The sequence below is a fragment of the Lissotriton helveticus genome, chromosome 11 (assembly GCF_964261635.1).
Source record: "Lissotriton helveticus chromosome 11, aLisHel1.1, whole genome shotgun sequence".
NCBI lineage: Eukaryota > Metazoa > Chordata > Amphibia > Caudata > Salamandridae > Lissotriton > Lissotriton helveticus.
In genome coordinates this window covers 603944814-603963769 of record NC_136072.1, presented here as the reverse complement: position 1 = coordinate 603963769, position 18956 = coordinate 603944814, and the positions used below count along the sequence as shown (strand labels likewise).

The 18956-nt window shown below is 46.5% G+C and overlaps 1 protein-coding gene across 1 annotated transcript in view; it reads right to left on the bottom strand.

The window, feature by feature from the left end:
- The window catches only part of TRPC1 (transient receptor potential cation channel subfamily C member 1), a 391431-nt gene that overhangs the window by 78665 nt on the left and 293810 nt on the right, over positions 1-18956 (bottom strand). The window contains exon 8 of the mRNA XM_078666423.1: positions 8685-8824. Within this exon, the coding sequence (XP_078522549.1) occupies positions 8685-8824 (140 nt within the window). The remainder of the gene's footprint in view (positions 1-8684; positions 8825-18956) is intronic.

The following is an 18956-nucleotide window of genomic DNA, read 5'->3' as shown; positions in this document are numbered from 1 at the left end:
ATACAGCATTACTGAAAGTTTGAGCTATTGACATTACATTATTAGCTGCAATGCCAGTATCTCAAACTTTCACAACTGCGAGACCTATTGCATTGCAAATGCTTGTTTCTTTTTGTGTAAGTACTTTATAAGAGTGTATGTTTCCCAGCTGTCTCCCTCACACACTTATCTCCCTTCCTTGTTCGCTTGCTCGCCCTACCTCAGTGTCATGCTCCCCCCTGCAAGGAAAACAAAAAACCTGGGGGTGCTGCTGGACAATAAGCTCATGATGAGTGACCAAATAAGATTGGTGACCTCAGCCTGCTTTCTAGTTCTGAGAATTATAAGGGAAAATTAAGTTCTTCCTGTCTGAAAATAGCCTTAAGACAGTGATTACGGCCATTATAATGTTGCGTCTGGATTACTGCAATGGCCTCTATCTCAATGCTCAAAATAAGCACTTCAATCGGCTCCAACTTGCCCAAAACGCAGTGGCAAGATTGTTGTCAGGAACCCCCAAGTTTGTTTCCATGAGAAAGGAGCTGAGGCAACTTCACTGGCTCCCGGTGAAACAAAGAGTTCGCTTCAGGCAATCAATAGAGCTGGACCCGACTTCCTCAGGCGTAAATTCCTCTGGTATGTCCCGGGAAGTAGGCTACGCTCTTCAGGAGCTAAATACGTTCAAGTCCCCCCATTTGAAAAAGTCAACTGGGGAGGTAGGAGTTTCATTAACTGTGCCTCCAGAGCTTGGGATGAGCTTCACTTCCAGCTCAGGAGCGCCCCGGATCTCCTCTCCATCAGAAAAGGGTTGAAGACCTGGCTCTTTGCTCAGTAGGATACATTCTTTCCCCCCAGCAACCAGTGCTAGCGCCAGGACACCCGAGGGTAACAGTGCGCTCTACAAATGCAACTAACATAACGTAACATTCTTGCTTCCTTACCAGTCATGTTATCTTGCCACCCTTTGTCTGTTCCCTGCCTGCCCCGGTCTCCTATCCTCTGTTCCCCATTTTCGTACATAGCACCTCCTACCAACCCTTTGTTGTTCATATGTTTCTCCATCCCTTCCAGGCTGCTGTTGTCCATGTGCTTCCCCATCCACATCTGCACACCCTCTGTGTGCTTTCCTATCCCCCCGCATCCATTGACCGTGTGCCCCTCATTCCCTGCCCATTCGATCTCCGTTGACATCTTGCTGCCCCATTCCCTCCTACCAATGCCCCATTGTCAGCCTCCTCTCCCAGAATCCAGCCCGCCCACCCTCCATTGTCAACTTGCTTCCCCAGCCTGTCCCACTAACCCATCATTGTTGTGTGTGTCCAGCACATCTATCTACCCTCTGTTATAAACTTGCACCTCCAGTCCCTCCAGCCCAACCTCTATTGTCAGCTTGATGCCCCATTTCCCCCCACTCTCTCTCCTTATCAGCTTGCTACCTCATCCCCTCCAACCCACCCTCCATTGTTAGCTTGCGACCCCATCCCCTCCGCCCACACTCAGTTGTCAGTTTACTGCCCCATCCCCTCCTTCCCACCATCCATTGTCAGCCCCTACCGCCCACCCTCCCTCGTCAGCTTACTTCTCACCACCTCCTGTCAACCCTTTGTTGTCAGCCTACTGTCCCATCCTCCGCCCATTCTCCATTGTACGTTTACTTTCCTAGCCCACCATGCCCCTCATCCATTGTCCGTTTGCCTCCCGAGCTCCTTCCGCCCACCCTCCATTGTCTGTGTGTTTCCCCACTGTCTCTCTTGATTCCTCTGCCCAGCCGAGTCCTTTTCTACCGCCCTCTATTCCTTCATAATATCTTGTCCCCCAACCCACTCCCTCTATGTTTGTTTGAATAAAAAAAAGTACATTAGCGCTGGCAGCTTTATAGCGCTTTTTCTTTTCAAATATTTGTAGCCATGATGCACACCATGGCTAAAAATCATTTCAAGCCAATCACTCTCATAGGTATGGGAGAGAGCAGAGATTACCTTTCAAATGCAAATGCAATCATGTTCAGGCTAATTGCCTATCATTAATACTCCTTGTAACAAGCATTGGCAATGCCAATAGGCCTGGCTTCAAAGGCATGTTGTAATGTAATGTGAAGCATTAGAATTAGATAGCATGGGAATTGATATGTATTTGTGTGGAAGCGAAGAACTGTAGAATGATATTTGTGTAGGTTAAAAGGTCGGTTGACAGTTACACTGCCAAGCCAGACCTAAAAACCTATGTAAGTTAAAAACTGGGCCCCTTCCATCTGTGCTGCTGCTTGAGAAAAACGCCATACATTATTTAGTTATATAAGATATGTTAATAGCATTACAAAGTCATATGAGTGACCCTGCAAGTCCAAGCTTAGTAAGCTTGATAAATAAACAAAATGACCACTGCTGGGTGGAGGGCAAGCACTTTTTTTGTGGAAGCACACAAATTCTACCCAATCAAAACATGTAGACTAGAGGCCAGATTTATCATAGTGTAGCATTGCCCTTGCACCACGCAAGGGGGCTCAAGGACGACACAACACTAAAGCCAGACCTATCAAGCCACATAAGGTCACATTGGCTGGCCCTGTATGGCTTGATAAATCTAGAGTAACGCCAGGCAGTGCAAATCGCTGCTTTGTGTTACTCTGCTCAAGCCAGGCATTCCATGGGTGGACCGTAGGTTTTCTCATGCATCTTCCCATGGATTTTGGCACATTCCTAGATTTACCATTAGTGGTAGACCTAAGAATGTGTCAAAATGCTACGCCTCCCCATGGGAGGTGTAACAAAGAGAAATATAATTATTTCTCCTACTTTTTTCCTTTTTCTACATGTGCTGCATAGAAAGAGAACAATGCCTCTGAGGAATGTTTTTGTGCAGGAATGTACCCCTTCCTGCACAAAAACAATCCCACCTGCAATGCAGGCACACTTGCAATATGAAGCAAGGGTGCCTGCATTGGTGCTAGGCAGCCAAAAGTGAACCAGCGCAAGGAAAGAACAGGAATGTGCAGTATAATGCTAAATTCCTGCCCTTTCCCTTTCATGCAGGGCAGCGCAGCAAGGTAGAGTGTTGCGTTGTGCTGTGTGAATGTTTGATAAATATGGCCCCACGTTCCCAACATGTGGGCGGAGCCAAATCACCTTCTTATGGTGACACATAATTATCTGGCAACAGTTGTTCTATCAAGCCAGACCATAAAAACAAACCAAAATTCTTTACCAGAGCAGTGCAGGCAGCAACTGAAAGGAAACAAATACAATGTGCCGGCACACCCAGTGCTGTCTGCCTCAAGTGCCTCTAACATCCAGACTACTATAGAATCGTATTGTCTACAGACTCCAGTTGACACTGGGGACTGTATTGCACATACGGTGTTATCCAGCTTTACCCATCCATCTTTCGAGGACTCTTGTATATTGGCCAATAGTGTATCATCGGGCTCTCCGCTGGACCCATTGCCACATAAGTTTTGGAAGTTGTTCCAAACGGAGCTCTTCCCTTTCTTATACTCAATCTGCTGTCAGTCTCTTAGCACTGCCACTGTTCCTGACAGTTGGAAATTGGCGGTGGTATCCCCTTTATTAAAGAAAGCCACACTGGATCCCCTCTGCACCACGAACTACAGACCCATTTCTTTACTGCCTTTCCCAATTAAGATTTTGGAAAAATATGTTACTAAGTCTCTTTCAAGTTTTAATGAGGCGAAGTTTGTCTAGATGTGGCCCAATTCGGCTTCCGGCCAGCCCACGGCATGGAATCAGCACTGGTGGTTGTCCTGGATGACCTACGTTCGCGTGTCGACAGTGGTCATGCAGCATTTTTGGTGCTGCTCGACATGTCGGCCGCGTTCGACACGGTGAGCCTCTCTACTCTGATCAGAAGGTTGGAAGACAATGGAGTGGTCGGTGCAGCGCGGGACTGGCTGGTCTCTTATATCCACAATAGACATCAAGTAGTGAGTCTGCCTCCATTTAGGTCTGGTATTAGAATGGTAGGGCATGGCGTTCCTCAGGGGTCAGCAATCAGTCCCATTTTATTTAACCTTTACCTCTGCCCCCTGATCAGGTTGATTAAATCCTTTTGATTAAATCCTTTGGTATTACCGTAATAAACTATGCCGATGACACACAACTTATCTTCTCTTTTGAAGGTAAGGATGCTGTCTCTACAGAGACCTTTCATCGTTGTATGCTAGCCACTGCGGACTGGTTGAGGGAAAATTCCCTTCAGTTTAATGGATCAAAGATAGAGGTGCTACACTGTTCACAAGACAAAATTCCACGCCCTCTGCCGGTCGATTTCTGGCCTCCCGCTACCACGGCCTTTATTAAATCAGCGGACGCTGCTCGTAATTTGGGTGTTATTTTTGGCCCACATCTGTAGCTGGACGCTTTTGTGAATAAGACCATTTGCACTTGCATGATGCTGATAAGAATGCTGCGCAAAATTCTCCCCCTGTTACCTGTGTCGGCCAGACCTGAGGTAGTGTGTAGCATCATACTCAGTAGGCTTGACTATTGTAACGCACTGCTCCTTGGTGGCCCTAGTCTCTGATTAGACAATTGCAGCAGGTCCAGAACATGGCAGCCAAGCTGGCCCTTTCGCGGGTGCGTTCTGCCTCGTCATCTCTGGCACTCAGGGACCTCCATTGGCTGCCTATATATCAGCGGATCTGCTTCAAGGCTTCTTGCATTGTCTTCAGAGCACTTCATGGTATGGGGCCCATTGCCCTTCAGAATTTATTTAACTGGTATTCGGCAGCCAGACTTTTACGCTCTTCTTCTGCATATCTGGTGGTTGTTCCCCGAATCCTGAGGACACGGATGGGAGGCCGTTCCTTTGGTTTTACTGCTGCTAAACTATGGAACTCTATTCCACTCTCTTTAAGGAATTTGAACAAATTGTCCCTTTTTAAAAAGGGCCTGAAGTCCCATCTCTTTCCTAGGGCTGCCTGATCCTCTCTGCATGTGATGTGATTTGAGTCAAAGCGCCAGGATACCCTCTGGGTGACAGCATGCGCTATATAAGTACGTCTTAAATTACATTACATTACATTAAATGGGCTGGTACACACTGGTACTAAGTACGCTTGAGTACCAGAATTTCTCCTTGGCCAAAGAGAGTACTGGTACTCATGGGGCAGCAGGACAAGCTCAGTGAATTGGGTATGTACAAAAAGAAACGCAACATAGAGCTAACAATGAGTTGGTCCATTTTTGTGCAGCACTCTCTAATGCTAATTTACCCTTACAATGTGCTAATTCAGCAGCGGGCCGTATACATTAATTCAGAGCTGGCAGGGAGTTTAGGAGAGGTGTGAGTCACACTGTGAATATTGACACAGTGTCTCCCCAGACTCTGTGGAGTCAACAGCACTGTAGCTGTGTGACCAGGACCTGCTAACAAGCATATCCCGTGACAAGCGGGAAATCTTAGTGAAGACTTCCCGCTGGTACAGCAGAGTACACCAGCACTTGTTTGAAACCAGATTGAGGAGGAGGGTGGCGATAGTGACGCTGAGGCAGAGCGGATGGGAATCAAGGTTTAGCAATTAGGGATGTCAGCAAATGTAAGCATTTCTAGAATAAATGTATTGAAATGCCCTGTGCACATGCATTAGTGCTTGTATGCCACTATGCGTGTTCTTGCATGCGTGAGTGTTGTCTGCAGCGTCCAACGTGGCAGATATATTGATGCAGGCCCAACAAGCCCCGCAATTCCACACGCCGCCCATGAAGTGCATGCAAAAGGATTCGCTAGTAGCAAGTGCTAGGCCACTCTCTCTCCAGTGCGAATCTGCTTTTTCCACAGTTGTTCAACACAATTGTATTTTCTTTTTTAGAGGTTGTTTTCGCTTGAGTTAATGAAAGGGCTGTGGGAGTGGTAGAGGTGGGTGAACCAACAAATTAACAGGGAGAGCCCAGTCAGAGCCAAACCAGGACGTCTGGCTTGGCCTTAAAAGCCCATGCATAAGTTGAGTCTTGAAAACATTAATGTTGAAATAAAAGTCCAACCTTAAATATGTGGAAGCACTTCACCTTGGTGCATAAGCGTATATCACAGCATTGAGAAGTGTTTATTAAAAGTGGTAGTGAAGTTAGAAACATTTGAGTGACGCCATTGTCATTAGTGAACTAGGAAGCAAGTCACTTTTCAGGAGTACATTATACCTGGCCTATGTTCTTCTAATGAATGAAGCAACATTATAATGTATTAAATCTAACACAAGATGTAATTGTAAAGCACAAATCCTTAACTTGTGTATTTCAAAACACTATCATATGTGTTAATGAAGAAAAAGGCGGCTTGGTGAGATAAAATATTTGCCTACGATCACACATTTTGGTCAAGTGGGGTAGCCAGGATTGATCCCAGAATTTCTGCTTTCACTTTGTACAACCCAGCATCTAGATGGCTATATCTTTCTTTCTCTCCTGTATTGCAACAAAGGTCACTATTTTGTCTTTATTCTTTGCATGTGAGATTACAGTTTGGTTGGCAGGCAGATGCAACATCAAAGTTCAGTTCATTTTGGGCTTGAGGGTGCAAGAGGACCTGGAACTGAGCCAGAGCAAGGCATCCTGGCTCAAGCTTTCAGAAGCTTGCCCACCTCCAGAAAGAGAGAATCAGACCTTACAGCAGAGGCAAAGCTGTGCCATCTAGGAACAGCTCAGTGATGTCGGCAAGGTAGCAATAAGACAGGAGGGTTAACCATAGTTAAAGGTTTCCCAAAAATGTTAAGGAAAATAGCTTGTGCAAGTCATATGTGATTTAAGTTTTGTACGAGAAGACCACTTTAATATTAAAAGTATCCTTTTGTACGTATAAGGACAAAAGGAATGTTCAAAATATGACTGAAATACTTTAGTATCATTATGTACATCTGCACACCAACACACCTGCCAACTTGAAGAACAATCTCACTGTTTGAGGAGGGTGTGGGGCCTCGAAGGAGGGAGCCTCGTGCCAAGAAGTACTTACGAGGCACTTTTTAACTGAATACGCACTCAAGCCCACTCAAACCCCCCCCCAAATGCTTGCTGAGGGTGGTGCCGAAGTCCTGGGGTGTTTTCACACCCCTCAATGTGCGTCAGCAGTTCAAAGCTTCGGAAGACGAGCTGGAAAACCACTATTTACAGTGGTTTTGAGGTAATTTTTCCTTCTCCACCGTGTCGAACAGGCCGGCATCCAGGGCCTGGCGCTGGCATGGGTCAAATCCTTCCTCACTGGGAGATCTCAGACCCTATCCTTGGTACATTCAGGGCTCCCAGGGAGCACCTGCCCTGTGGGGTCCCCCAGGGCTCCTCCCTATCCCCTCTTCTCTTTAATCTCTATCTTCGCCCCCTTCTTTTTTCTCTGAGGCAGTGGGACGTCACCGTCTTTAATTACGCGGACGACCTGCAACTCATCTTTTCTTTAAACTCCCCCTCTGTTATTCCCAATTTCCAGGCAGTTATGTCCCATATCTTTCAGTGGATGTGCCAGAACCAGCTTAAATTGAACCCAGGAAAGACGGAGCTCCTCCTGCCTGGTAAGAGCGCCGTCCATTGGGGTCCACATTTCTGGCCGGCAGAGCTTGGCTCCCCTCCTATCCCGGTGGCCTCGGTGAAAAGCCTCGGGGTCACCATTGACGCTGGGCTTTCTCTCGGGCCGCAGGTGGGGACGGTGGTCTCCTCCTGCATGTTCCAACTGCGCAGGATTAGGAAGGTGGCTTACCTCCTCACCCCCGATGCTCTGCTGCAAGTTATCATGGCCCTCGTTCTCTCCCGCCTGGATTTTTCGAATTCCATCTATCATGGTTTACCTAAATGTTCCATCTATAGGCTGCAAATCATTCAAAACCAGGCGGCGAGACTGGCCCTCGGGATACCGAAATGGCAGTCTGCCAAACCCCTCCTCATCAAATTGCACTGGCTCCCTGTCAGCCTAAGGCTGCCTTCAAGCTTGGCTGCCTTATTTTTAAGTCTCTCTCTGGCTCCTGCCCTGCTTTTTTGAAATCCCTCATTCGGTCCTATTGTCCTTCACGTAACCTCAGATCATCTCACTTACACCTCCTGGTTGTCCCCCCTATTAAACTCGGTAGATCCGGTGGTCGGAGATTCGCCTACCTTGGCCCCAAACTTTGGAACTCCCTTCCTCCCCCAGTTAGGCTCTCTAACACTCTCATCCAATTCCGTAAATCACTAAAAACCTGGCTCCTCCCACAATCTAGTTAATAGTCTCTCTGTTCTCTTCAGCACCCAACCAGCGCCATGAAACTCACGGTGACAGTGCGCTTTATAAGCACCCCCTTAACATAACATAACATAACAATCGTGTTATATCAGCTTCCACCGGGAGAACGTGTGATGAGAGCTGATATTGTGTGTCATACAGTGGCACCGTGTGAGTTGGCAGGTATGCACCAACAAATCTCAATCAAATTAAATGTGGGCCCCTGACCGTGTCCCTTATCACTCCTTGTAGCCCTGCTCCTGGGTCCCCACCCCCAAACTCCATGCCCCTGGTCCACTTCTCAATTTGGTGAGTACCGGCACTTATTTTTTCCCATTTAAAGTACTGGGCACACCTCTTGCTGAGCTCATCCTCTGGGCTGGTGAAAAATTACGGACAAATGGCATCTGAAATTGAACACTCACGCCTTCACAGACAAGGCACACAAAATCAGGACAGTCTGTGGAAAATACGGACAGGTGGGCACCCTACGAGTCGTTACTCACCTTGCTGTGAGCGACCACTTTAAGTGCGAAGGTCGCAAGATACAGGGAGTTCATAACAAAACTTAGTTGATTACGGGATTCTTCTAAAAAATCTTCTAGCCCGTCATACCAGAGTCTCTTGACATCACACCAGACCATTCCTGAGGAAAAAAGAAACAGGAGATCATGTAACTTCATTTTCAATTGCTGGTTCGCCATATCTACTACATTTAATGGTAGCTGTAGTGATCTGCTGGACACGGTTTAGTGTTCCAGCATATACCCTATGTAACCAGCTACTTCCTGAGGGTTGGCCTCTACACCCACCCCACACCCATCCATCACAGGTGTCACCGGTCAGGTGACACTGGTAATAAAATGGGCCAGGCACATGCGCCTTGGGCAAGTTCCAGCAATTATACCAATGTGTCTGTGTGCTTTATTTACAAGTATGTGGGCCTATAGCCCACTACTACCTTATAGCATCGAACTAAAACGTTTGGGAACCACACACTTGAAAAGGAACAATTTCTATAAAGAAATGTAAACATAGAGCAAACTGAACTCCCTAGGTATTTTTTTTACCCTAAATACCACACTTGCCCACAGTTCTCCAGGCACTGGCATTCTGCCTGGTTCACCCCACTTCTACTTCCCTTTATACAGCAAAAGTAATAATAATATGATTGTTTATATAACTAGATACCTCTCTTCTTCTGTTTCTTAGTTCTGCATATAAAAGATGCTATTGTTACCCAACTGAAGCTCTCAAAGAATCGATCTCGGAAACACCGAAACGTCCAGCAGCATGCCTTCAGCTAGCAGTGCTGCCCTCCCAGGTCAGGGCAGAACATTATTTCAATCTGATCCTTGTGTTCCAGCAACCATTCCGCTAACCCTACAGCCCAAATTCAAGCATTCCAACTCCTCCCATTCGGAAGTTGAACATCTGGCACGCCATTGCTTCTTTCCTCCTCTCAACGACACATCTACAACCTCAATACATTTTACTGGGGACTGCAAATTCTCTTCAACCCAGTACCCATAGAGGCTTGGTAAGTTTTCATCTTTTATCAGAGATGGGATGTTCTGATCTGTGTGATGGTGATTGTGCGTAAAAATCAATGTCATCCCAGACTGGAGACATGCGGAGGTGGTGGTGTTTCACAAACCCGGTCGGCCCCTGAGCAGTATGCCTCGTACCGCCCAATCTCCCTCTTAAATGTTGAGGCCAAAGTCTTGGCCAAGGCGTTGGCCAATAGCTTATTGCCGTATATCACTGAACTCATACACCCTGATCAGGCGGGCTTTATGCCCCAATGGGCGACAAGGCACAATATCAGGTGGGCCCATGTCGCGGTAGCGGCGATCCGATCCGATCCACCGGGATACAGGCGGCGCTTTTCCTGGCCGATATGGACAGGGCATTTGATTAGCTCAGTTGGACATACCTGTTCTCGCTCCTGCCGCGGCTGAATCTGGGGCCTGTATTCATGTCCTATGTGAGGTTGCTAAATACAGACTTGATGGCTTCTGTTAGGGTAGCGGGGGCGTCGTCCTCGCGTTTTGCCATAGGGAGGGGCACCAGGGAGGGCTGCCCCCTCTCGCCCTACCTCTTTGCCTTGGCCATGGAGCCATTAGCGGCATGGGTCCGTGTGGATGCACAGATGAGGGGTTTCGAGTGGGAGCGAGGCCTGTCAGATCGTATTGCGCTATATGCGGACGACGTTCTGTTCTTTTTAACGGATCTTGACAGGTCGGGCCCAGTCTCCTTCGCATCCTCCAAATCTTTGGCGAGACTTCGGGCCTATATATAAACCCGCGCAAATCTACACTTTGGGTGTTGGGGAGTGGCCCGGCAGTTGGAGACTGGGCATCGAAGCTCCAGAGTGCAGTTGGGGGCATTCAATATCTAGGGGTGTTCTTGTCCGAGATTCCTGCTGTCTCATGGGAACAAAATGTGGTGCCGGTCTGGGAAAGAACCCGGACGGATATCAGAACATGGACCCGCATGCCACTGACCATTTATGGTAGATCGGCCATATTTAAAATGGTGGCCCTGCCCCGCCTGCTTTACCAGCTGCAAAATCATCCATATTCTATCTCGCCTTCCTGGTTTAAACAAGTAGATTCAGTTCTGGGACAATTTCTGTGGGTGGGTGGTTCGGTTCGGGTAGCGCTGCGCACGTGCTTTCGGTCAACGTTCTGTGGGGGTTTGGCGACTTCTCATGTCCTCTCCTACTACCAAGCGTCGCCTCTCTTAGTCTTGAATGAGTGGTGGTATGGGGAGTGGGGCGACCCGGCCTATGCACTGGAGCGGTTCCTGATGGAGCCCCACACGCTGCACACACTGTTGTACGCGGCAAGTCGGCGCAAGGCACTACCGCTGGTGACGCAGGTTGTCTTTGAGGTTTGGAGGCGAGCCCTGCGGCGGATGGGATGGTGGCAAACTCTGACTGAAGAAACTCTGCTTTGGCATAATGGTCGTTTGCCCGATCTGGCGGCCCTTCCAGGATTTGCGGGGTTGGACTACATTGGAATTTCTAAATTGGGAGATGTCATGACGGGGACGACGCTCAAGTCGTTTCAGGATCTAAGAACGGAATATGATATGCCCCGCACTCAATTCTTCCGCTATCTACAATATCGACACGCTCTGGCCCCCTACCTAGAGGGGTTGACCTCTCTTCCCGAATTTAGCCCGTTGGAGGCCCGGGTTTTCATGGGGGACATCGAGAATAAAAAAATATCACGCATATACCAATCCCTAGTCATACACTGTTCCTCGGATGTGCAGAAATGAAAAGAGACCTGGGAGGCAGACGTTGGGGCGTTGGAGGAGGAGGATTGGAATGAGGCACTGGCAGGTCCCAGGGGCGCGGCCATTTCGGTCCGCCTAAAAATAATCCAGTTCAAATACCTGCATAGGGTATATTTTACTCTGCGGCGGCTGTGGCGGGCGGGCCTCATTGCGTCCCCAGAATGTACTAGGTGTGGATGTGAGGAGGGCACTTTCTTCCATACGGTGTGGAGTTGTGGACGCTTAGACAGGTTCTGGAGTGGAGTATGGAATGGACTGGATGAGGCGCTTGGCTGGGTGCTCCCGCGTACACCACGACTGGGACTATTGCATGTGTTAGATGGAGTGGGGGGCAACCTTTATAAGAGATATTTATTGTTGCTAGGACTCACGGTTGTCAAACGGGACATTGCGAGGGCGTGGAAGGACCCGAGGGCCCCGTCACTTGTAGCGTGGAAGAGGGGACTAGATTTTTGTATGGGGATGGAGAAGCCTATATTTCAGGCTCGAGTGGGGGGGAGGGAGGGAGGATCGTTACTAGCAATGATTATATTGTTCTCATTGTTCCAAATGTAAAAGTCAAGATGGATTGCATTGTTCTATATATATAGCTATGTCTGGCTGATACCTCTGGGGTACAGAGCTCTGTGATTTCTGTGTAATCTGTCAATAAACACAGTTTTCACCCAAAAAAAAATCAATGAGATTTCCATCCAATCGCAGAGGTACCCTGGGGGTCAGGGACACCTGTTTGCTTCAAGCTTACTTAGGCTATGAGTAGTGCATTATTAACTTGATTCTATCGGGGATTCAGCCATATTGCAAGCCTACCATAAGGTCTCTGAATTCGGGTAGGCGTGGCTCGTCTGTCAGTGACAGACCCACATAACCAGCCTCTCTGCTCATCAGATGGGCCTGTGCTAGCCCCACTCTAGTAGCCTCTGTGCACCTTATGTCACCTAGTCCTAATAATGCATTACCAGCATCTATATGCACCACATTACCAATTCCACTGAACCTATGCCCCCACACTAGTAGTCCCACAAATTCCGCTAAATACTCACCAAACTCCTTAAGTTTTACCATCCACCGGGCACTCAGTTACCACTAACACCTGGCTTCCTCCCCTCTTCCACTTCCTCACACTCCAAACATGGCTCCACAGGGGGGCCTAAGACAGGTGAGTCTTTTCTGCAGCAGCTCTAGCATGTAGCATACCTGAAGGTCATGAGGCCTGAATGAGTAGACCTGAAACATCCCAAACATCAGTTGCCACGAGTGAGGTTGTAGGTGGCTGAAAGGAGTGACTAGTGTAGCCAGGCTAGTGGGTGTGTATCCAGTGCACCCTTAACACAGATGCGGATACCTTCCAGAAAGCAATGATCTGGCTTACAACACACTGAGGCAATAGTTTCTCCATCATATGGGATGAAGATATCAACAGCAGAATTTTCAGAATCTCCTTTTCAGTGTTTGCATTATTTATCCTGCCTATTCTCGAATGGTTCTAAGAACATGAAGTTACTGCTTATCTAAAGATCGCAATATTTCCCCGTACACGTTCAGCCATTATTCACTATTGGTGCAATAAAAAATGGTGCCCGCTAAGGACCTGTGGTGGCAGCTGTGGTAAGTAAAATGGTTCTAAATGAATGTTGTATGCGTGCTTGCGGGTGAGAATGTGTTTAGGTGGGAAAGAGCATGCATGTGAGTGAGAAAATGTGTCTGTATGTGTAAACAAGTGTGTGTGAGTGAAGAGAATGAGAGTCAAGTGACTGGTAGTGAGGGAGATTGTGTGAGATTGAGGGACAGATTTACTATTCTTTTTCTTAAACATCTTTTTATTACCATTGCTCAAGGTCTCATACAAAACACGGCAGTGTTCCAATGGCTTACAGAATAACCTCATTACATTGTACATTCGAGGACAGAATCTGTAGCTACAAGGGCCGGTAGCAACAACAATCCCCCCTATCCCACCCCACCTTGCACGTCCCGATACCTGCGCCAAGCCCCCTAAACCCTCCTCCATTTCTTAATACAACCTCTGGATTTATATATTGTTTCCTCCGCCCTCTGGCACCAGTCCAGGTCCCTTAGCGACTGGTCCCACTGTGGGGGCGCCTGCGACCCCCAGTTACTGGCTACATTCCGTTTAGCCACCCCTGCAGCCATCGCAAGCTAAATCTCGTTGTACCTGGACCAATCCGTGGCACCTTTAAACATTAGCAATACCCACCTTGGATCCACCGGTATCGGTGACCCCACCACTGTCGCCATTGTTTGTGCAACACTAGTCCAGAAGGGCACTATGTATGGACATTTCCACAGTATGTAGAAGAAGGTACCCTCCCCCTGGCATCCCACTCACACATAGGAGTGACAGGCTTCTCTCCCACGAGAACAGGTGGACATGCGGGTTTTAAGTTGCACTAGGCGGAACCTGATTCGAATCGCAATTTTGCGGGGGCTTTGCAAGGCATCTTGCCAATCCTCATCCTCCAGGCTACCAATGTCACCCTCCCATCTTGCGCGCAGGGACACCAGAGGGTCAGGCATGTTGTTAATGAGCTTGCGATAGATGGTAGAGGTGGGTTTCTCTGAAATAGGGTCAAGTAGGAGCCTCTCCTCTAACGGGAAGTATTCTGGGAGAGAAACGTCCGTGTGAGATTTACTATTCTTTGACACAAGGCAACACCAGACCAAAGTTCCTGCACAGTATTGCATCAGAGAGCGAATCAAAAAATATGCCATATCTAATAAGATATGGCATATTTGTTCTTCCCCAGTACCCTGGTGCACCTTTGGCATCCATGTGCCAACCACATAACCTTGTGCCAGAGTACAGGGTGTATGTATTCTCTGAAGCATTGGTTTTGTACTGGAAGGAGTCCCTTCCAATGCAAACTCTATGCTTTAAGGCATTTCTCTCATTGAATGTGTGTTGTACAATACAGTGCACATGCAAAGTTTGAAAAACGAAAAAGAATTAAAAGATTTCACCTTGTTGAGCCTGTCTTGTGGAGGTATAAGATTTTGGTGCAAAGTCCTGTCTACCAATGTTTGTAGATAAGGATTTGCATCAAAACCCTTGGGTGGTTGCATGGGAACTCCCATGTACCATCCATGGAAAATCCCCTTGATACAAAATAATGCAAAGTAGGGCATCGCTCAACTTTGCGTTACTTTGTGATACAATCCAACTCCTTCCTGGAAAAAGTCAGGATCAGGAGTGTAACAATATCACTTCCTGTAATGTAACTGATGTCAAACTGTTTGTGATGTAACTTTTGCTACCCTTGGCATTTTGGTGAATTGACACCCATGATTTCAACAAGCATCAGAACACTGAGTATGTGGGTGTAGGTGTGAATTGAAGGGTGGGTATTTGTCTAAGGTAGGTGTCTCCAAATGGTTGATTGTAATCTACTAGTAGCTTGCAGCATGCCTCTGAGTTGCTCACACATAATTGTCTATTAGATGAATTGAGAATATGTAGCTGCCATTCTGCTAAGTCAGCACTTTTAAATATTGCATCCTTTTCGGTGAGGCCTTGGAAAATCTTAGAGCAGGGCACCCTCTTCTGAAATTATTCTTTATTTTCTTTTTCTCTTTTCTTTCTATACTCCATATCCTTTGCTCTTTTGAATTCTACATTGTTTGTTGTGTGTTGTGCTCTATACCTTTCCTTCATCATCATTTTTTTGTACCCTCTTTCTTGGTTTGCCTCTTTCTCCTTTTTCCATCATTTTTCGTGTCTTTCTTTTTCTTCGTCTCCCTCTGCTTTTCCTTCTTTCTCTTCTTTTTCATTTTTCTCCTTTTTTTTCTTTCTTGCTAATTATTATTATTTTTCTTTCTCGTCTTTCTGTGGTTTCTTTTTTTTTGCTCCTTTTTTATACTTTAACTTTTTTACATTTTACTTTTTTTCTTACTCATTTGTTCTTTTTCTACTTTCTTTTCTTAGGGCCCAATTCCTATCTCATTTGGAAATTATTCAGACCGAATCGGTTCCGGAATGCTTTCTGGACAACTCGGATCAGGGGAGTCCGACCGAGCGAGTACGATGTATCCAGATGCTTCCAGATACAATTCGGTCAGGCTCCCATTGACTTCAATGGGAGCCTGTGTTCCGAACGAGAACACAGGCTCCCACTGAAGAAAAGGGTGGTTGGGTAAAATCGTGCACCCCTGTGGCGGGCACCCCCATGGTGCCTGCCACACTGTGCATTGTTGGAAAGTGGGGTCTCCTGGGTAACCCCGCAGGACTGATTCGGAAGGCCCTGGGTGAAGGGGGGCCTGCTATGGGCCCCCAAAGACAGATTCCAGCAGCTGATTCATTCCAGAGAAACTAATTCAGAACGGCTGTCCGAATCGATCATCGCACTCGCTCGTTCGGAAACCGAGCCAATAGAGCTGTACGATTCGGCCGCGAAAGACGCAACCTCTCCGAATGCGTTTCAGTACTGATTCGGACAGCCCAACTGGTTTCCAGACATCGTACTTGCTCGTTCGGAAGTGTGTCCGATTCGGTCGGAAACAAGAGCTCCAGATCGTATTCGGCAAACTCAAACAGATTCAGAGCCCTACCGTACGACATCAGAATTGACCCCTTAATTGCTTTCTTTGTTGCTTCCTTGTCTTTCATGCACTGCATTCTGTTTTTTCTTTTTGCACAACGTTCCTTTCTTTCTTTTACTTCTTGCTTTCATTCTTTCTTCTTATCATTCATTTTTCTTTTTTGATCATGTTTCTTCCATTCTGCTTCTTTCTCTTTCTTTTTTTTCATTTTCTGCTGCTTTTTCTTTCTTTCCATTCTATTTTCTTTCGTTTATTCCCACTTTGGTAATTTCTCTTTTTTCTGTTTCAGTCTTCCCTTTTCTACTTCTTCCTTTTTTTTGATTTCTTCAGATTTCTTTCTTTATCTTTTTACTGATCTTTCTTCATTTCTTTTATCAGCTTCTTTTCTTTTCTTCATTTCTTTTAACTCCCTTCTCCCCTCCTTCCTTTCTTTGCTAGTCCCTTTTTTCATTTTCAGTCATCATATTGTACCTTAGTCATTTCTTCTGCTTCCTCTCCATTTCTGTCCCTTCCTTCCTTTCCCCATTATTCTCTCTTTCATTTCTTTCTTCCTTTCACCTCTTCCCTCTTTTCTTGAGGTGTGCTTAGCTTTCTTAGAGAAATATCTCCATTTAATAATTTATATAGCATTGCTTACTGACTAGTATTAGATGTGAGGTGACTACATATATATATTTACTTGTAAAGAGCTATGATGGCAACACACACCTTTTAAAATGGATTGTAATAAGTGGTACTATTTAAGGATTGCGGCTATATGTTAAACATAATGTTTTAATTTGCTCATTTGTGGACATCAATCAATAGACCTCAAGACAATTACCCATAAAGTGAAAATGTTCAGAGACCTGGCTCTCACAATTGAGAGCAGGGGCATCCTATGTGCTGCATGACAGTGAGACCACAAACCCCTAAGACACACTCACCTCGCAGACGTGATTCATAAACCAGATGTGTGGCGCAGCGGCCAGGGTGCCTGACTCCGGATCACTGGGTTCACGGTTCGATCCCCAGTACCGGCGGCAGGTTAGCCCAGCACCATGTGACTCTGGGCAATAGCTCGATTAATCTTCCCGATGGCCCCCAGCGCCGAGACACCTCTCCGAAGGTAGCTGTGCACTTTACAAATGCTGGTATTTTATTTCATTTCAGTAAATGGTCATTTGGGACCCCACAGATAAGCCTTTTCTGGTACATCTATAGTGACACTGCTGTATACTCACCGGAGCATAACTAGGGATACTCGAGTGGTGATGTTTAAGTTCTGTACTGTTTTCAAATAATTTTGTTGTGCAGTAGCTCAGTAAGATTTTCAGTGATCAGAAGTAGCTCCCACTCTAAGAAAGGTTGGAGACCCCTAAAATGTTTTTTCCAGTTTGTGTGGACAGGAATTAACTGGATATGGATAAGACTGCTCCGTTGAAAACAGCTTGAGGCTAGATTTTGGAGCAGGTGGGTAGTTCATGAGGCTATGGATTTTGCATAAGGGGTGGGGTCGTTGTCTCGTTGGCCCTAATATGGGGGCTAGAGGGGCAGTTCCCTAAAATATAGGGAGAACTAGATTCTTGTTTCCCATTATTCTGTTAGCATTCGTTCCAGGGAATGTCTCTCAAGCAAGCAGCAGAGATATAACTATTTGGATAGTAGATAGTTTGGGCTCTTATAGGCGTGTGATTCTAAAACCGAAATGTTTGTGTAGGGGTAAGAATAGGCCAAATGGGTTTTGCAAGAGGTTTTTTGAAAAAAACTTCTACCGTTCTTTATGTGGGGACTTTACAACCATATTGAACTTTTTAAGGTCTCTTAATGTCTTGGATGAAGACTGACTTCAGTCCCCATACTTCATTTTTACAGGAAAATTGCATCAATCGGGAACCAAGTTTGTGATGTTTCATTATCTTTTACACTCCAAAATATTTAGCCCACTATATTTTAAAAGACAGCTGCAAACAGCACATTCTAGGCTGCGCGAGCCTTATTGTTTTTAGGGCTCGGCCTACGTCACCACGAAGTGGGGCGGAGCTCCGAGCTCCTATTGTTAAAGAAAAAAAAAAAAAAGTTTCTTTAGGGCTCGGGCCAGAAACATTCCTTAGTGTGCGAGCTTTTTTTATGGCATCTGCATAGTGATTTGTCTTCGCTGTGCTGTCTTTTTAGTAGCCTTGACGGGATAGGCTATATGTAATTTTCGTCCGCCATTGTTGGCATTTTCTGTGTGGTTACGCGCACGGCAGTCCATTAATTTTAATTAGGAGCTGTCAGGGTGCTCCTCCAAATGCAATCCAGATGGTGGGAGCGCGTTCACCATTCAGCATTGCATTGCATGTATCAGGCGCGCGTTCGTCTGCAGCGTGTAATGTCTTTTTGTTAGGCGCGCCCAGGCCCGTGCACGGCACACTCACCCACACCCCGACTCTGTTACATTTTAGTAATGTGCATTAACGTTTCACTGTTGAAGCAGAGACACGCTGCTTTACTGCAGGGATACTAGAGTACAGGGTACGGTAACAGAAGCAGCTCTGAATAAAGCCAACTTAATACCCAATGTAATATCGGTCAAGTGGAAGTAGATACTGGTTGGGGGATGTGAAAAAGCTGTTGTGCTGAAATAAGTAATAATAAAAGCGTGCAGCGGGTAAACAGCAAGTTATTTAAAATTCTTTTGATGCTGAAACTTTAGTTTGTTCCGGAGGCGCTCAGTGGGAAGGTTAACCGATGACATGATGGCAATTAGCAAAGCTAATTTCCGAGGTGGCAATGTGTGTATTTCTAAATTAGGTGCTCCAGGCACGGGACGTAGGGAAATTGTTCGTGCTGAAGTTTGCAAAAGGCAGAGGGCGAGTCACTGAAACCCATAGGAAAACGTCATCGACTGCCCATTCACGGCAATGATTGTTGCATGAAGGCAACGTGGACGA